The sequence below is a fragment of the Prorops nasuta genome, unplaced genomic scaffold (genome assembly GCF_024137725.1).
Source record: "Prorops nasuta isolate Cenicafe-Biocafe unplaced genomic scaffold, Cenicafe_Pnas_1.2 PNAS00019, whole genome shotgun sequence".
Classification (NCBI taxonomy): Eukaryota; Metazoa; Arthropoda; class Insecta; order Hymenoptera; family Bethylidae; genus Prorops; species Prorops nasuta.
The window spans coordinates 5,392,567-5,410,652 of record NW_027116816.1 but is presented as its reverse complement, the minus strand read 5'-3'; the positions used below and the strand labels follow the sequence as shown (position 1 = coordinate 5,410,652).

The following is an 18,086-nucleotide window of genomic DNA, read 5'->3' as shown; positions in this document are numbered from 1 at the left end:
CACCGGTTCACAACGCCGATCTTTTAAAATAACAAATTTTACACTGATCTTTCCTTCGGTTTCTATTAACAAAAATTGAGCCAATTTAAGTAGGATCCTAAGCGTTAACTTTAAGGATCAATGTAAATAATTGTTACCGGTAACGGTATATCGTGTAATGTATGTAGAACATGGGTGAAAGCCCGTCATATCCGAAAAATTATGTAGCATATATCGAGTATTATTTGTGAAATATCGCAGTCTGATTTGCACATTGCCGATCGAGGCTAGAATCGCGAATGTTTATGGTATGCACACAAACAAACACAAGGGAAGCACGTGCGATGCGAGGCGTTCCAGACTATGGTTCGGGTCGAGTCGTGAAGGTTCGGCGATCTTCGCTCGCATCGGACACGGACACTGACTGAGATCGCTGCCGCTATTTCGCTTTCAGAGTCTGTCTGATTCTGACCAAGTCAGAAAGTTCCTGGCACTCGCCGGCGGTGCACAGGTTAAAATCATCTGCGCCAGTAACGCAATACACACCTGTCAACTCGTGCTTTAAGCGCAATACATTCAATTGAAGAGAGAAAGAGAGTAATTTTTACCGAATTATCAAATTCCGCATCCATAACTTGGTGATTAAATAAACGTAATTGAAATTCAAGCAGATTTAATAATAATAATCAGCTTGGCAAAAAAATGTAATATAAATAATGAATGATAAAAAAAACAATGATTGTAAACGTCAAATATAATTGTGAACCAATGAACGCATATTCGTTCTACTTATAGAATCGAATAAAAATTGTTCAAGTTTTTTCTAGTTTTAAACTTACCTAGAGTGAAAAATATTTAGCATAATAATACTATAAGTTTCTATTGATTTTTTGATTTTGAAACTTTACGAGAGGAGTGCGAGTGTTTCAAGTGGCAATTCCATAGAAAGGAAGGGAATTGGCGTGTTAAAGTGGCATTGTTGATTGAAACGGAAACTGCTGGACCAAACAATTGGCCGTAACAAACAGTAAGTCATTGTTTGTTTCTCCTCATTTTTTGCCCTTAAAACAGAATAAATGCAGATAGTCTAACAATGTTGATTTTAGAAAGAAAGATGTAAATTTTATCTGAAAAAGATATTATTTTCGATGTTAAAATATAGTAGGACCTCTTCATTTTACTGCTTTGAGTGTTGTCGATATATGGGTGCATATTTTTTTTACAATGATTTTTCATTCTTCTCCTATATAGTGTCATTATACAGTACTATTGGGAGGTCGCATTGGAGAAGAAACATTTGCAGAGATCGTGAATGACATAAAGGTCAAATGATCAAAAGATTGTAAATGTACGTTGCCCCCCTGGAAAATAATAATGCCGAGAATGTACTCTGGAGACGAAAGGAAACTTTTACCGAGTTCGTGAATGACGCGAGGAAAAGGAAGAGAGTGTACAGCAATCGCTAGTTCTAAAGACCGTGTTTATTCGCGCAGAATCTTCCTGGAATTTAATATGGAAAATTCATCAATTTCACTCTCGGTACTCGTGCCTGGCTCTAGTGAGAAGATTCCCATCGTTCCTCGTGTTTTGGTTACGTAACGAAGCTACAATGCTACTCTCATAACAGCTATACGGAAAAAGTGGAAAACAAATTTTCGGCGTTAGATTAGACGACTGTTGCATATTTTGTTCTCTATGCTGCCGTTTTGACGAAACACAGTTTCTTAGTATCTTTTGATCACCCATATAAAAACGTGTTTTGAATAAAATTTCCATAAATTAGTCGGATTGTAGTTTTGATCGGAGAAATTATACGAACTTGGTTTGTAAATGATCAAAACCGTTGAAAATAATTCATGTAGGAACACAAGGTATGTCGCTAATGTCGCTGTAGTCCAAAGGCATGCACCTGTGAATTCAGGTGATACTTAATTGGCTATGCAAGCGTAAATGCCGGAGGCCGGAAAAATCCCCGAGCGAAGGCGAACTGTCATTACGGACATCGTTTAATGATATTCGACGAAACAAGAAACCGGTTAATGGGATGCCGGACATGGGAATTAGAGAAATTGCCGACATTGTTGCAAAAACTGGAATAAACGCGACCGCAGTTTGTTCCGAGCCGTCAATGAAAACTGAAATGGATTCGCTTTGGTTTCTATTCAATTTTAAAATAGAGTCGACCAAAAAAACTTGTTCATTACTAAACACGAATATCCATTCTTCGAAATAATAATTCAATAAAGATGATAATATTGGATTTCCAGGTAGATGAGCCGTTTTTAAATAAAAATGAAGTATTCATTTTCAAGTAAAAAATAGTAACGTATCGAGTTTTGTTTACATTATTTGCCTTAGAAATTCTACCGTGCATCTTAATTTGACCATACATATTTACACTAAAATTTCACTTTTGGTTAGCAGCGAATCCTTGTCCACAGTCACCATGGCTCGATTTTTTGAATTTTTACGTTAGAATATCCTTGCTAATTCGCTGCTTGCGTAATTGATTTTACCTGCAAAGCTTGAAGTACACAGTGCGTTCCTTGTATTTCGGGTAAAGCATTTCATGTTTTTTTCATGCGTCGTTGAGGGAGAGTTGAGGAATTCGTGAGAAAATTCACTAAAAATGGCGACGTCCTTGAAGAGGGCACGTGCTCGCTCCAGTTGCACCCACGCCCCCCACGAATCGCCACCTGCCTCACTCCATATTTATTCCACGAAGCTTTTCTTCCGTTTCAACGAGCATTCAAATTACACGATGCGTTCAGCGGTGATTCAGGCACCATTTCTGTGAAACACGCTACTCCTGGCTGCACCCAGTATTCAATGGCGGATAATCATTAAAATTAATTTATCGTATATACGAGTCACCTATCCTCTTAACTATGGAAATAAATAAGTAGACAAAGAAGCGAATGCGATCGCTTATGAAGTAGAGAGCTGAACTTGTGTAGAATGAGGCTAGATTAGGAGATTGTTTATTGTCATTGGAGAGCAGCCGCCATATTTAATTGTATCATCGGAAATCATCGGTCGTTGCGAAGGCGTTATCGAAGCTGGTTATTTGGCTTGCTGATGACGCATAAGTTCATGACGTCAGACGAATAACCAATAAGGTTGTCGTGGTGTCGACTGCCAAAGAAGCAACTGTGCCGATGCGAGGTGTCCTTCGTAGCCGAATCAACCGTACCACGTTCACCATATAAGTTGTTCTTTTTCGTCATGGACAACCATATACGACCCGTCAACCATTTTCTCTCCCTCGATAAGCAGGTTTCGTCAAAACCAGCGAGAACTTCATCATTTCCCCCACTCGATCCAGCAAATGTCCTTTTTTAGGGCAGTTCCAGGGTTACCAATAGTCGATTTTCGCAGCTTCCAACTGGAATAATTCAGTTAATGGTTTAATTCGATAAGCCGATCGATAAGCTAATTTATAACGGTAAATAAACCATTTGGTTAATTACAAGGAACTAGAGTGATAAAAAGTATTCATTACTGTATTTACCTTACTATCACGACGGTGTCTCGCAATACCTGGGATTAGCAGAATGCATAATTCTCAATGCACGTGCCGGATAAATAACACGGCACGTACAGCCGATCGACAACCGGTGGTTAAATCTCATTCTCCAATCGAAGATTTTTCCCGGGTCAATGAGTTATCTAACCACCTCACCTGTTTCGTTATTTCTCGTCTGGTATGCGCTCTTATACTATTCACACTAACCTCCACAACATAAACATGGGATTCTTAACTTTACACGTGGGAATGCAAAAATCTGTTTTCGTTGCCTGCAACGTAACACAAGGTTTACATTTACAATGAGAAGAACGGAAAGTGTAAGATATGTGAAAATAGGCTTGATTTGGTAAGGTTAGGTTAGCTTGAAAAGTGTATTTGGCGGGATTATTTTATTCGCGCTGCTTTCCTTTTTAATACTCTACCGATGACACTGAGGGGTCTCTTTTGTTTAGATTTGACGTCAGAGGGGGAAAGTACTGATAAGTTGGGTCGTCAGGAACACGAAGACCCATTGGCAGGCATGAACAGACGATGGAGGTGATCTCGACACGCCGATACGAGGCTCGACCACCGAGCAATCATCCAGCACTTCTGGTAAGTACGCCACCTCAGCTCCCTCTATTTTACTAGAATACAATTAAATATGGCATATTACATTAAACTTCATACTTCAAATTTGGAATTCATATACCAAACAATAAATCTGCTTATAGTCCATTATATTATTATCTTGACTATTTTCACTCTTAACGTGGTCGAGCATTTATTTAATAATACAATTTCGCTTTCCAGATTGATCCAGAAAATTCCGTGGCCTTGGTGAAAGAAGGTAACTGTTTTTAGTTAAATAGAGTGTATAATTGGGAATTCAGGAAGTAGAATGGGAACGGAAGGAGCAAAAGTAAAGGAATATAATGGATTTTGCAAGATGAGTCCGCGCCTGCACGCAGGTCAAGTGATGCGCGAGAAAGAGGGAAAGGGGGGAGGGGGGACTTTCGAGCGTCGCAAAGGCGTGGAGGCCGCGAGTCTAAAAATATTTTTAATCACTCGCCTCACCTCGGGCTTTGCTTTTACGTTCGTTTGTTCGGCAAATTAGCTTTACGCCGCACCCGAGCTGCTACCAAAATGGCGCCTAAAACCATTTCCGTTTTGCAGAGGAATGGGAGACCAGGAAGAAAAAAGAGATTACAACCACCAGACAAATCGAGACCAGAGTGAAGCGTCAGGTGGTCCTCGAGGATGGCGAAGTCGTCGAGGATTCTGGACCCTTCGTCACTACCAATACCACAGAAGATGTTGAACAACAAGAACACACTACTCAAGAGGTAGCGAATGCAACCTAATCGTTGATCATAATCGCTTATCAGATTATGAATATTAATCAAACATCACTCAACTATGCAAAACAGATTTTGCATTAAAATTATTTTCTCAGAAATGTCGCGTGACATTTTATTATATTATGGCCAAGCCCATTGAAACAAATACACCTCTCACTTATCCAAAGCCAACATGGAATGCAAATATCGGTTTTCCTTTGACCTCGAGTGGTCTGTTCCGCAACTTGCATGATTTTACTGGGATCGCAGCGTTCCATGCTCGGCTGACAAAAATTCAGTGTAGATTTATCAATGAAGATGTATAACAAACAAAGTTTTTTAATCAATACTACTTTTGGAACTATTTAGACTACATCATTTCAAATTTTTAGAGACAAAAATTTAGATGGAATCATTATCTATTGGATAATTGGATTTTAATAGTTTGTTGAGTGTAGTTTAATGGAGAATTATATATTTCTTAAACTTGAGTTTTTTATTATAAGCATTTAAATGATATTGGAGAAGTTGAATTCTCTGTGAGAAATAAGAGTTGATTGGAATGAGTTTGCATAAAGAGAAGAGAGTTTTGAATAAAATGGGAGACGGTGGAAAGGAGTTATTGAGGATTTGATGGTTTGCAGAGGCGGACGAACGGGGACCAGCCGCAAGAAGTGGAGTGGCCGTCGACGAGGAATGCAGGAAGTTTGAGCGACGGGACTGTCGTGCAGAAGGAGTTAAACGAGACGGTGGTCCGTAGTAGGGAGGAGATCGAGGAACGCTTGGAAACGGAGGATCGGCAGCAGCTTGGCGATATCTCTGACGAGGTAACACGCGACACACCCACATCTAAATTCCACCTGCCTCCCCCCACTCCCTACTTCTTTATCTCAAACTAAATCTTCTTCCATATCTCCCCTCCCTTCCTCCTCGTATCTTTTAAACCAATAAACATTGCAGTATTATCTTTGCTATTACGATGTTTTCAGTTTTAACGATTTTTCCACTAATTCTTTCGCCTTGAACAGTAGATATACCTCATTGAGTAACTTCAGAGTATTTAAAGGGATTCCAATTGGGTTTAAAAAGGTGTCTGGGATTATTTGAAAAAATTCCTTCCCATCTTTTCTTTACCGTTCTTTCATTATTCCTTCACCGCCACGTCGGAGATTATCTTTGTCCTCTTGGAATCTTTTGTCTTCTCCCAGTGAGAAGATCTGAAAGGCCCTTTGTCACTCAGATTTTACGATCATAATTACTGCTCTCCAGCCTTGAATAATGATTCTGTTTCCAATTCAAAACGTTCTATAATATTTTTCAGCTTCTCGATGAATGTTCAGTACCGTATTCTGATATATGGAATTATTCAAACTGTAAATGGTAAATGGATGCAATTTTCTAGAAAATTGCGTTATATTTCTTTTTACCAATTTATAGCGATCTTGCTACAATTACTGTTTTACTGGAGAAAAGGAGTTTGGATTATTGCAGTTTAAGATTGTAAAGCATCGAGTTTGGCCAGTTGATACAATTTGGTCCACCATCATATTCCATTTTTTATTCAAGATTTACAATGGTCACACCGAAGTTTTGATTGTCCTGGAAGGAAGGAATTTGTAGCACTGCATTTTGGGATTAGAAAACAGTCGATTTGGCAAACCAATGCAGCTGGTTTTGGAGATCCATTCGAGGATCATTGAACGAGGAAGTATGCAGCTTTCTTCATTGTAAGAGAGCATAAAGGAATTTTTCATTTTTTCTCGACGAGAAAGCCTAGATGGAATCTTGTTTACCTACATATTTATTGGTTGCCCGTTGGAAATCAAGAACGCACGGGTTCACCGGAATACAGTATGACACGCAAGTATGCCGAGAGTTTCGCTCTTTCGGGAGTAGCTTTTTTGAAATGACCGAGAGAGACGTGTATGACCCCTCAACGTAAGCCTAATAGACCTTGTTACGAAACTATCCTTGCTTTGTTGCTCAAGGTATTCAGGAATTTCATCCTGTCATTCCTCCTCGTCATTACACTCCCTTTATCCACTTCATGCAGACCGTGAGATTCATAATTTATGATAAGGTCATACTAAGTTGAAAACGTTTGCTGAAAAAACCGGAAAAATTAATACCAAAAATAAGCGAGTGAGTGAATTAAGAAAATAAAATTGGTAGTAGTCGTAGGAAAGGATTTAGAATGAATTGTAAGTTCCAGGGACGTCAGTGGGTGAGTTACGTCACTTCTTTGGGAAAAGGAATAGAAAATGATGTTTGTGCGCGAAGACATCCTAGATGATCGTCCAGCGACTCACTGGATTTTACTCCATCAAAGTGATACACGAGAGAACAGGGGACAAAATAAAGTGGATAAATGGATGAATTAGGAAAACGAGGATAGCAGTGGACTTGGGGAAGAATTCCGATTGAATTGCAAGTTTCAGGGACGTTCGCGGCTGAGTTACGTCATTTCCTTGGGAAAAGAAGGAAAAGCTGGAAAAAATGGTGTTTGTGAAAGGACTGCTTGGGTATTCGAGATGGTCGTCCCAACGGCTCACCGAGTTTTCTCAGTGAGAACAGGTGAACATTCGAGACAGTCCCGGAACCGCCACGGCGCATATTTGCACGTGGCCACACTCATACACGCACATGCGCACACATGATGCTGGACAAGTGCATATATATCGCAACGCTCACTGGCTTGTCTAGCGATCGCTTTTCTATCCAGGTGAATTATTGCCGAAGGCTAACGGCGCTCTTAAATCGCCGCGACCTTTATTGCCGACGCAGAGAAGACGTAATGCAAACTCCCGGAGAGAAAGGGACGTGTCGACTGCCAACTATCAATGCGGCTTCGCATGGATAGCCAATAGCTATCCTCGCTTCTACGGATTCTCCGTTAAATACCACCTCGACAACTTATTCCTCGACTACACTGTAAAGTCTATCATCATCATTAATGGTCCTACTTAGATAAATGCACTAAACAAAAATTAGTCTGCAAAGTATTATTGGACCAATGTTCTTAATAAACATTCCATTATAATTGTGGTAAAATTGTTACAAATTAAAATACTTGTGACGTCCATGACGTCATTATTACTGGCTATTCACGGGAATATTTGTTTACCACGCGCAAAAATAATTGTGTTTTAATGAAACTGGTAAATAACGAGGGATGAAGGTCTCGGTAATTAAGTGTTTTTTTTTTTTTTTAGACAAATGAGGAAAAAGGATGGGAGAGAGAAATGGATAAATGAAGCAGCGAAGAAAATTGAATAGTAGGAATGAAGAAGCATAACGAACTGGCCGAAGAAACTAAACTGGCGATTCGAAGAAGCGAAGAAGATAAAAATGAGAATGAAGGAAGTAAATGAGCGTAAAACTTAAGGAATGCTTCTGCTTTTTAGTACACAGTGTTCTTCAGGATGTTTAATGATTGGCAGTATCATCTTCTTTCCCAATCAGCGACTTCCATTCTTCATGGTCTTTTATATTTTCTTTATTATTCGTTTTCGTTCAACGCTCCCCTAAATGGGGGCTCCCCAAGCAGCGTCGCGAGAAAACCTCTCACGATTGGCAATTCAGAAGCTGCGGTATTTCATCCCGACTCATCCTCACTTATATTCTCCAGCTACTCCTCCCATCTTTTCTCATCTTCAATTATATTCTTTAAACTCCCCTCTTTTACTTCCATCTCCTAGCATTTTATCTCATTTTTGCTCGTGCTTCTCTCTCTTTTCTATTTCTACCTTATATTCTCATCACCCTCTCTCATTTCCTCCTTCTCCCTCATCCTTTCCATTTTTTCTCTAACACACTTATATTTTTCAAACTTCTTTTCTTTTACTCTTATCTTCTCACATTTTATTGCATTTTCGTCCATAATTCCCTTTGTTCTCTGTTTATGTCCCTTTTTCTCATATTATATATATCCTCGCTCTCTCTTTCTTATTTATACTCCCTCAACTTCTTCTCCCATCTTTTCTTCACGTATATTGTTTAAGATTTTACCTCCATCTCCTTTCATATTATCTCATTTTCATTTGTACTTCTCTTTCTTCGCTGTTCTGTACCTATCTCTAATTTTCTTCTCCGACTTCCTCGTTCTTTCCCCCATCCTCACTTATGTTTTTAAGCTCCAACTTTTATACTTCCACCTTCTCACTTTTTATTACATTTTAGTTCGCCTTCCCCCCCCTCTATTTTCCAATGTTTTCGTCTTTTTTCATCTTTTCTCACCTTCCTATTCCCCACTTCCTCATCCTCTTCATCGTACCTTCCACTCGGTTTTCTTTCCTCACCACGAGATACAACCGAGATTAACTCCACTAACAATCCCAGGCATTCTCCTTTAATATTCTCAGCGTTCAGGACCAGCTTCCGCATACCCCATAATCCTCGTGTCCTTCACAGTTACCCTCGGTACCTTTATCAGTCGACTACGACACACCTGTATTTTCCCCTTCTCTTTTCACTACTTTTTGCTCATACCAGACATTAGTCAAAAATCTGCAATTTCCATTAACCGTCGATCATCGTTGTTTTCTCTACATTACCTGAGGAATGAGCATTTATTAGCATTTTCCATTTTATCCACGTTCCACCGTACCCTTCTCCTCGCCCTGTCAAATGATTCCTCCTACGTGACGCATTACAGGCTATTGCATGGGCAAATCAGTCGTTTATAAAAAAAAAAACAGAGATGAAGATGATTCCAGGTAGAAAAGGAAGACGAGCTCGGTTGCAATCGAGAGTGAGAAACAAGGAGAGAGAAGGAGAGGGAGGTAGAGAGGTGGGAAAAATGAGAATAGTATGGGGAGAGGGTCAAGCTTGGAAGAAGGGCAGGTAAGAGGAGGAAAGAAGGAGCGAGCAAGAGAGCGAGTGCAAAAGACACACAGCGAGAGATAGAGAGACAGACAGAAAATGAGGAGACTAGAAGGAGATGTACCTATTACAGGAGAAGCAAGACTCTAATAGGTGTATGAGTTGGAGTGGGAACGTAAAGTGAGAGGCTTAGAAATACTTGGTTATAAGAGACAGGTACAGACAACGAGAGAGGATGAAAGAGCGAGAAAGAGATAATGGGAGAAGGATAAAGAAAGGATGAAATGTAGTTAGAGATAGCTAGAAAGAGAAAGAGAGAGAAGGAGGGGGAAGAGAAAAAGAAAGAAGAGATGGAAGGAGCAACTCGGCAGATATGAAAGGAGATGGGCAACAGCAGAGGAGCGGGGGCCAATGGAAGTCGATGATCTCTCGATTTTGCACTCCCTTCACCCAATGGCGGCTACTCCGCCGGGATACCTTGGCAAAGCAGTCGCAACAGCCACTCCGAGAGACCCGTCAGCCTCCGTCCACGCATCTCCATTCTTCAACAGGAACTTATCCTAAAATCGTCGTTCATCGTTTTCTGACGGATTCCACCTCAAGGTCAGATCAAATGGTCTTTGGTACACGATTCAATTCATTCTACGTTTGGTTCGGTGCAGTTTCCGGAAACCGAATTGCCATTGGTCTCAACTTCGAATGCCCAGTGGGTCTGGATAAAAATCGTCACGTGCTCTCTTTTGTGATTTTCATTCGTCGCTCCAACAAACGATCTTTATATTCGAGATTTGTAGGGCTCGCTTCATTTTCCTGGATTTTTCAATGTGGACCTAATTATTGTCAGGATTTTACTATTCGTGAGGCTGGACCGAAATTGTCACGTGCTTTTTGTGTGGTTTTTTGTTTGCGTTTAAGTCAATACCGATGATTGGAATTATCAAGAATTTATTACTAAGAAATTTGGTTCTGTTCTGTAAAATTAGCTTTGTTCTTTTTGTATGTGAAAGTGAATCTTTTTGTTTGGATTTTAGCTGTACCAAAGGGCAGTGAGAAACAACCGAGGAGATCTAAGAGTTGCTTTAGCTGAGTCCTCAAAGCAGATAACGAGCCAGACTGGTCCCAGAGTCGTACAGCATACGACAAGGTCGAACAAGGTCGTGGATACCGAGAAGACACTGGAGAAAAAGGAGCTGAAAGCTGACGGTCTCATCGTCACCGAGACCAAAAAGACGGTCGAGCACGAAGAGGTAGTATTTATGAAGCAACCTCTCTCGTTTAGAATTTTATTGTTATATATAGAACAAATATTAATGAAGTACAACATTTTAATTGGAGCATTCTGACTTGACTTAAAAATTGTTAGTTTCTCTCATAGCGTTGTTGATAAGCTCACTCTTTAATTATTTGTCGTTGAGACATGCATTATCAAGAAAAAGATAAGCAAAACCACACTATTTTATGATATCAGATATTAATCACAGAGACATAACTTAGTGTAAAAGTAGATAGTATCTCTTGGTTTGTATTTCTTTTTTTTTTAACTATTTACTGTCGAGATGCTATATTCCTCCTGATCAAGAAAGTATTATTAAGAAAATGGGGTGGTGAAGATAAAAGAAAAGTTGTAGTTCAGAATTGATGGATTAATAGAACGGTATATTTCAGATAAAAGACGACGAAGTTCCAGACGACGGAAGTGGAAAAGACGAAGCTACAGAGGTGAGAAAGGAAGGCACGCAGAGGTTTCTGAAGAAGAGGGACGAGGACGTGGTGGATTACATCTCGGGCGGCGAGAGGGTCGCCCGGGAGATGAGATACGTCGCCGAGACTACCGAAGGCGAACGCATCGGTGATTGGTCCCCACCACCGAACGCTATGAGACCCACTCGTCTCAGAAAACACTCTGGTAACTTTCCCATTTTTTCCAAGAGCCCAATATTTTTCTATTTTCCTTCTTTCCACAATCACTACACATTTGGTCATCCAAGTGGAAAATAATTTTGCTATAAGTTTTCTATATTTTCTTTTGTCAATTACTCAAGTTCCAAAGAAGATTCTGTTTTCTTCTCACGCCGTTGTTTCTTCTGCTCGACTAATAATTATCGAAGCTTGGAGCTCGTTGATCTGTTCACGGTTGAATTTAAAATTCTTCTTTCTTATTATTGCTGCTGCGGTCTAGGCGAAGGTGCACCGGGTAGCAGAAAGGACGCATTAACGAAGAAGCCGCTGGACCTTGAAGAGGAGGATGAAGCGAGAAAATTCGAGACATCCAAGTGGCTTGAGAGCCATTTTGGTAGCGAATCTAGATCGTCTCACGGTTCCATAGACACCGATGATTCTCCTGTACCAACTGCGACGAACACCAGTTATATAAACGTTACCATGAAATCTTATCCCGGTAAAGAACGTCAAAAACGAACTACTAATGGGGAATCTCGCGAAGTCTCCTCCCCTTCTGGATTTTTTCATGGAATCAGCGAATGGTCCGAGAGACACCAGACTAAAGGTATCCTCATCATCCCCTGTTCATGAAGACATTTATTCATTTTATAAATCTATGCCAATTAATTTCGGTTACATATATTTATATTTTTCTAATAATTATTCATTATCTCTTCCAATTAATTAATTATCCATCCTATTTATTTCCATATTTAACTATCTCGGCTTCAATGTAGCACTCGTTTAACATTTCTTTCAACTTTTCCCCTGATATAATTATAGCTTTTAGTTTATAACTCATCTAAATATAGTACTCGTTTGATTCATTCGTTTTGAAGGATCTCATTACTTGATTTATAATTAATTAGCATACCTGTCTTACAGATAAGCGAGATAATTACACGAAAGCAAGTTCTCCGCCTCGTTATGTGGATGCTGCACCACGTACCAATGGACATATTGAAAAAAACAGAAACCAGACGGATAGTTCGTATTCAAGAACTTATGAACATGTAAGACGGCAAGAGGTTCAGGAACGTCCTAGAACACCCTCTCCGCCGATTCGCCGGAAAGCTCGAGAGCAGGTTAATAGTTTAACCAATTCAATATGTTGTTCAAAAATGATCAAATTATTCCAGATAGTTTCTGAATCGTTTCCACGAAAAGAACAGAATCTTCCATTTTTTTTTACGATTCGTTGTTTTATTATATAGTACATAAACTGTGATGATCCTCAAGACCCATGACCTTGAAATAGAAAAGGCGTTCTCCTCGAATCAATTTGAGCGCGAAACCTTGACGAATTTGAATGTCTCGAGTGATTACTCGTGTCAGCTGGAGGCCTTGTAGTAAAAAAAGCTATATAGCATTCTTCGGACCAACTATATTGTGATTCCACGGTGAGACCGAATTTCTCGTTACTCGCGTTTACCCAGAACCTTGAAGTAGGAAAGGTGTATTCTTTGAATTAATTGGAATGTGATATCACGATGAGTCCGAATCTTCCGAATACCAGGTTAAAAACAATTGGTTTTCCGTGACTCAGTGCATAATTAGTCGATTCTTGCGTTAACAGTAACTGTTCGCTATTCCCACGCAAGAGATAGAAGAACGAAATCTTTTTTATTACCGGGTCACGGGTTATAAGGTCGTTCACTCACTTCTACCAGTAAAATTTTATTGTTCCGCTATTCACATGTGTTTCTTGCAGTTTTCAAGGTCGGAAGAGCGTCGTACAACAAATGAGACGGGAAGAACAGCAAGTCCGGTTCACGTCATCCAAAGGACATGGGAGACCAGAAGCAAGGACGTACAAGGTCAAAATGGCTACGATTACGACAATCATAAAAAGAAATCTTTGCCGAGATCTAGATCAGTTTCACCCAGGATTGTACCGATCATCGTCGAGGAGAAGAAATCCCATGAAACCACTAGTCTACCCAGACCCTCCAAGGGTAAATGGCAGTTTAATTCGTTATAAACTCTTCACTTTTAATTTTTAAAAAATAATATATTTGATTGCGGGCCAGTTCAATGTTGCACTTAAATACCATACTAATCGATTAACTTTTGATACTAAGAAATATTTAATTTTACTTTTCATTCCATATCAACTTGTAAGCTAGTTAATATAGTTTACAGTACTCTGCTTTACTACAAAGGACAAATGACTACGATGTGTAAATTTTCTGAATTGATTATATAAGATTAAAAATAAAAAGGCGAGAATTCAAAACATTGAGCGTATTTGTAAATTATGTTGCAGCAGGTCAATCAAAGTACAAGATAGGCGAGTCCTTCCGGAAATTGGTAGGCAAACTGCGATCGGCGAGTTCAGAACGAAAGAACAAGAAGTCTAGCTCCACGTCGCAATTGACCCAGACGGATGACAATGGACCGACTTATTTGCAGTATAATGTAATAGACCGGAACATACCATTGGTGTGCGACGTGGAGGGGTCTAAGGAGAAACCACCGGAGCGTCCACCGCGTTCCCCAAGGATCAAAAGCGCCAAGCCAATGAGAAACGAGCACCACGAGCAGTTGCAACGAAGCGAATCAACACCGCCAGTTCACAGGTATTACCTAGGCGAGGACCCGTTCGGTGGTAGCATCTATGGCAGGGAAAAGGGCTACAAAGACGCCAAAAAACCCGTCAGACAACGATCCTCAAGGTCAATTTTGGAGAACGAGTATAGGTAAGGCTTTTGCGTTTGTTTGTTGGAGGATCTGGGTGCTTGGATGGTGAAGGCTGCATGATACTTGGGACCAAAGGAGAATTAGAGTCGAAAAGATTTGCAAAGAACGACTTGCGGAGAGAGGGAGCTTGAAGAATAGTGGATGAGTTTGAAATTGGTGGAAGTTTGCACTTTTGCTTGACCATATACGACTTGGGATGGAAAGGTTTGCGAAGGTCGAGGAGCGTGAAAATTGGCAGTTTAGCTTGATGGATCAAACGGCTTTCAGTGTGTCTTCAAATTCATTGGGCCGGTTCAGCAAGTCCACTAGTAGGCTGGCTACCGAGTACGAGAGGGAGGAATATCACAGGACCACTCAGACCTTACCAAGGAATCATCATTCTTCAGGAGACTCAAAGTCACATGCATCCAGACGACAGGCTTATCAACCTAACGTGAGAACCATCACAGTTGTTCAGGAGTCACCAATTCTTGGTGAAAAGGGGAGATTCAGAGAATCCTCGACTAATGTAAAACAAAATGGAAGGTACAGGGAAAATTCACCTGGTGTAAAACAAAATGGTAGGTACAGGGAATCCTCGCCTGGTATAAAGCAGAATGGCAGGTACAGGGAAACCTCGCCTGCTTTGAAACAAAATGGAAAGTACAGAGAATCTTCACCTGCTATGAAACCAAATGGTGGATACTGGGAATCCTCGCCAATAACTACCAATCAGAGCAAGAAATATGGAAGTATGATCAATATTTCAATTAAGAACATAACGTCGCCGTCTCAAAGTCCGATATATCATGCGAATCTTCAGGGCCCTGTGAAACCAGAAAGGACCAATAAATCATTGTCAAGAAGCAAGAGTTTTAGCGTTGAAGAGGAGAGAACTCCGGTTAAGATTCCATACACTTCCAATCTTCAGTTGAACAGACTCGACGAAACACCACCCCTGAAGAGCCCTGGCATTCTTGCCAGTATCAGCAGGAGCAATCGGGATTTATTCAAAGATAGCAGACACGAATATTAAATAACTAAAACTTTTGCTTGGGAGAACTTTGTAATCCTTTCTAATTAAGGATTTCAGCAAGGAATCCAATACTTCTTACTTTTGATATTTTACAGAAACGAACAAAATTCTTTTGTACTAAAAGTCCATTATTTAGCTTTTTTGACCCATTCACTTCTTCAAGGATATCAAATGATTAGCGTAAAGAAGAAAATAATGAGTGTAATTCCTGTAGATGTTTTATGGGTCCTTTTACGAACCATTAAGCATCACTGAAGATTCCGGGGTAACGTCAGTTGTAGATTTTGATTAGTTCAAGGGACTCATTCAAGGCTACCAAATACTTAGAATTTTATGAACCAGTCCTGTCATCATTGCAACCGCGTAATGGCAATCCTTGTCCAATAAAGTTCTGCGAAAACCAAGAATCCCGATGTACCAGTCACAGGAAAAACCTGGATGCCTCGTGATTCCCGGTACTCCCGTGCTTGGTTCAAGGATAAGAGAGATTTTACGAACCAGTTCTAGCAGTCATTGAGTGCCCGGAAAGTCCAGCGGATTCCTGATCATTCCTCGGCTTAACGAGAACCAGTTTATAACAAACAAGTCGCGAATCCTTCATAAACCTGTTCCAGATATTTTTCGTGTTCCCAATATGTCCATCCAGCAATTACTATCAGCATCGTCCTTGCTGGCAATTATTATGATGAAACAAACCACCTCGATGGGCTCTATAAGATTTAACATTTTCATCCAGAACAATGTAACTCCTCGTGGAGTTTTCATCGTTTTTTTAATGGCGCGCGCTTTCTCCAGATTAACATTGATATCCCCGATTAACAAATGAATAATGCTAATTTTTAACTACCGACGATCCGGTCCGTAACATGTGCAAGCGTGTCTATCGTAATTTTAGATCATTCAACACGTGCTAACCATTCCAAATCCGTGTTTTTACGTAATTGACACTTACACCTGATCAACAACTTGCCGGGTGGAAAGTAGAACTCATAAATTATATATGTATGTTTTATTGTTACGTTTTATATTATGTTACACTGTATATATAATATATTATATATATATCTATGTATATCGACGAATAAATATAAAAAATAATCTTGTTTATGTTAGGCGATTCATTTATTTGTAAAATTCTGTCTTTAGCTTTGTTTAATTTTGTTATTTCGATGACCCCACATATGTTTTCAATGATAAAAGAGTAAGTAGTTTTTATTATTAAATATTTTTCCTTGTTAAATTTATTCTTTTAACCGCGTCGCTATCATATTTTCCAACTTGGAACAAAATTGGTAAAAAAATAGATAAAATATTTATAAAACAATAATGAAAAAATACTACTGTAGCTTCTTGTAGAAAAAAATAAATTATTAATAAATAAATTATTTTTTAACGAGTGTATAATTGGTTGATTCTACGGCTCTAATTGACTGAAAAGTTGCAAGAATTCTTAAATTCTATAGTTTTATAAATAGTGAGAATTTTTACTGGTTTTGCTGTTGGAGAGTTGGTGGTTTAATCTATTTTATCTTCTTTTTGTGTAAGTCTTTGGAAAAGAGTGACTTGTGTTTTTTGATAGCCAACACTGTAATTAAAATATTTACAATGTAAGTGGTAACGCACACCAAACAAATAGTCTTTAACAAATATAAGATATAAGCCAAATAAATCGAAGCAATGTTCGATGCGACTCCCATGCTTATTACGGTTATCGAGCTCGTAAAGTTGTCAAAGAGACCTAAAAAAGAGAAATGTCACGTTACATCATTGAGCAGTGTTAAATCGTTAAATTCATTGCCGCAGCACAAATACCCACATATCATAGAAAGCAGTGTATAAAAGATCAACCCGTAAATCGGATTTTGATAATATAATGGCGAGCTTGGTGGTATTAAACCAAATCCTTTTCCATATCTGAAAATTGAAAAAGAAAAACAAACAATTAGATAAGAATAAATATCGATCGATAACATTTATTATTTTATGTACAAACAATTTACCAGTGTTTTATTTGAAATCATATATATATATATATATATATATATGCGTGTATATGTATATATATCACATGCATTAAGATTATCTAATCGGTAAGTGACAGTACAGTAAATCGTATCCAACGTACAAGTCATGTTGTTTACGTTACCAGATGCAATTATCAGTCATCGGAGTAGAATTTCTTCTAATAATTCGAATAGCAGATAGACGGTTGGATGTGAAAATTCAAATTCCAGCGTATAGAAGGTTTGGGAAGCGACTGTTGGGGAAATAGTGGATGGTGAGCGGAGTGGGGGTGAAGGGGTCCGTCAACAGTGTGGTTTTCAGAACTTACTCAGACTGGAAGGCTTTGGTGCAGCTGATGGCCTCGTTGATATCGCACAAAGCCTCATAGTTCTCATCCTTCTCCTTAGCGTTCTCCACGGTGTACGCATAATAGGATATAAAAAATCCAGCTATGCAGGCGAAAAACAATTCGGCGGTTATTCGCCGTGTGGAGTCGCGAGCTGACATTTTTAATGTTCGGCCGCCGACTGAAAACTGCGCCACTACAACTACAGACCAACCACCAATTCCTGTTTATTTCTCTTTCAGTTTCAGATCCCTTCCAGAGTACGTACTGGAATTATGTCGCTGTGCGCATGCGTGTACCAGCGACACATAACAATAATCCGCCGTGGAAATAATCGATGCATAGTACTTCTTCCCGCTTCAATAATTTCTAAATATTTAAACTGAAACTTCATTTACATGACGTACTTCTGCTCATAAATATTAATAAAGC

The 18,086-nt window shown here is 39.4% G+C and overlaps 2 protein-coding genes across 6 annotated transcripts; one reads left to right on the top strand and one right to left on the bottom strand.

The window, feature by feature from the left end:
- The first annotated feature begins 446 nt into the window (after window positions 1-446).
- chas (chascon) lies at window positions 447-16,410 on the top strand. Of its 5 annotated transcripts, XM_066739105.1 has the most exons (13): window positions 447-1,006; window positions 3,961-4,102; window positions 4,301-4,337; window positions 4,664-4,833; window positions 5,472-5,654; window positions 10,680-10,895; window positions 11,314-11,554; window positions 11,828-12,154; window positions 12,475-12,674; window positions 13,301-13,544; window positions 13,856-14,288; window positions 14,557-15,020; window positions 15,092-15,266. In XM_066739105.1, exons 2-13 carry the CDS (start codon window positions 4,040-4,042, stop codon window positions 15,118-15,120), a joined length of 2,607 nt encoding a protein of 868 aa, XP_066595202.1. In that variant the 5' UTR covers window positions 447-1,006; window positions 3,961-4,039; the 3' UTR covers window positions 15,121-15,266. The 5 variants fall into 5 exon arrangements, with proteins under 5 accessions (XP_066595202.1, XP_066595201.1, XP_066595198.1 ...); XM_066739104.1 differs by having other exon boundaries at window positions 13,859-14,288; window positions 14,557-16,410; XM_066739101.1 differs by having other exon boundaries at window positions 14,557-16,410.
- On the bottom strand, window positions 16,322-17,947 carry Vkor (Vitamin-K epoxide reductase). The gene is made up of 3 exons (XM_066739107.1): window positions 17,637-17,947; window positions 17,121-17,218; window positions 16,322-17,042 (listed from the first exon to the last, which is right to left on the bottom strand). The coding sequence occupies exons 1-3, from the start codon at window positions 17,813-17,815 to the stop codon at window positions 16,825-16,827; spliced, it is 495 nt and encodes a 164-aa protein (XP_066595204.1). The 5' UTR covers window positions 17,816-17,947; the 3' UTR covers window positions 16,322-16,824.
- Window positions 17,948-18,086: the final 139 nt, after the last annotated feature.

Excerpts from the sequence above, each read along its gene's own strand:
- chas (XM_066739101.1), top strand. The coding sequence starts at position 4,040 with ATGGAGGTGATCTCGACACGCCGATACGAGGCTCGACCACCGAGCAAT. Across the intron at positions 4,103-4,300 it reads GCAATCATCCAGCACTTCTG|ATTGATCCAGAAAATTCCGT; the intron begins GTAAGTACGCCA and ends TTCGCTTTCCAG. Across the intron at positions 5,655-10,679 it reads TTGGCGATATCTCTGACGAG|CTGTACCAAAGGGCAGTGAG; the intron begins GTAACACGCGAC and ends TTTGGATTTTAG.
- Vkor (XM_066739107.1), bottom strand. The coding sequence starts at position 17,815 with ATGTCAGCTCGCGACTCCACACGGCGAATAACCGCCGAATTGTTTTTC. Across the intron at positions 17,219-17,636 it reads ACCAAAGCCTTCCAGTCTGA|ATATGGAAAAGGATTTGGTT; the intron begins GTAAGTTCTGAA and ends TTCAATTTTCAG. Across the intron at positions 17,043-17,120 it reads TACACTGCTTTCTATGATAT|GTCTCTTTGACAACTTTACG; the intron begins GTGGGTATTTGT and ends TCTCTTTTTTAG.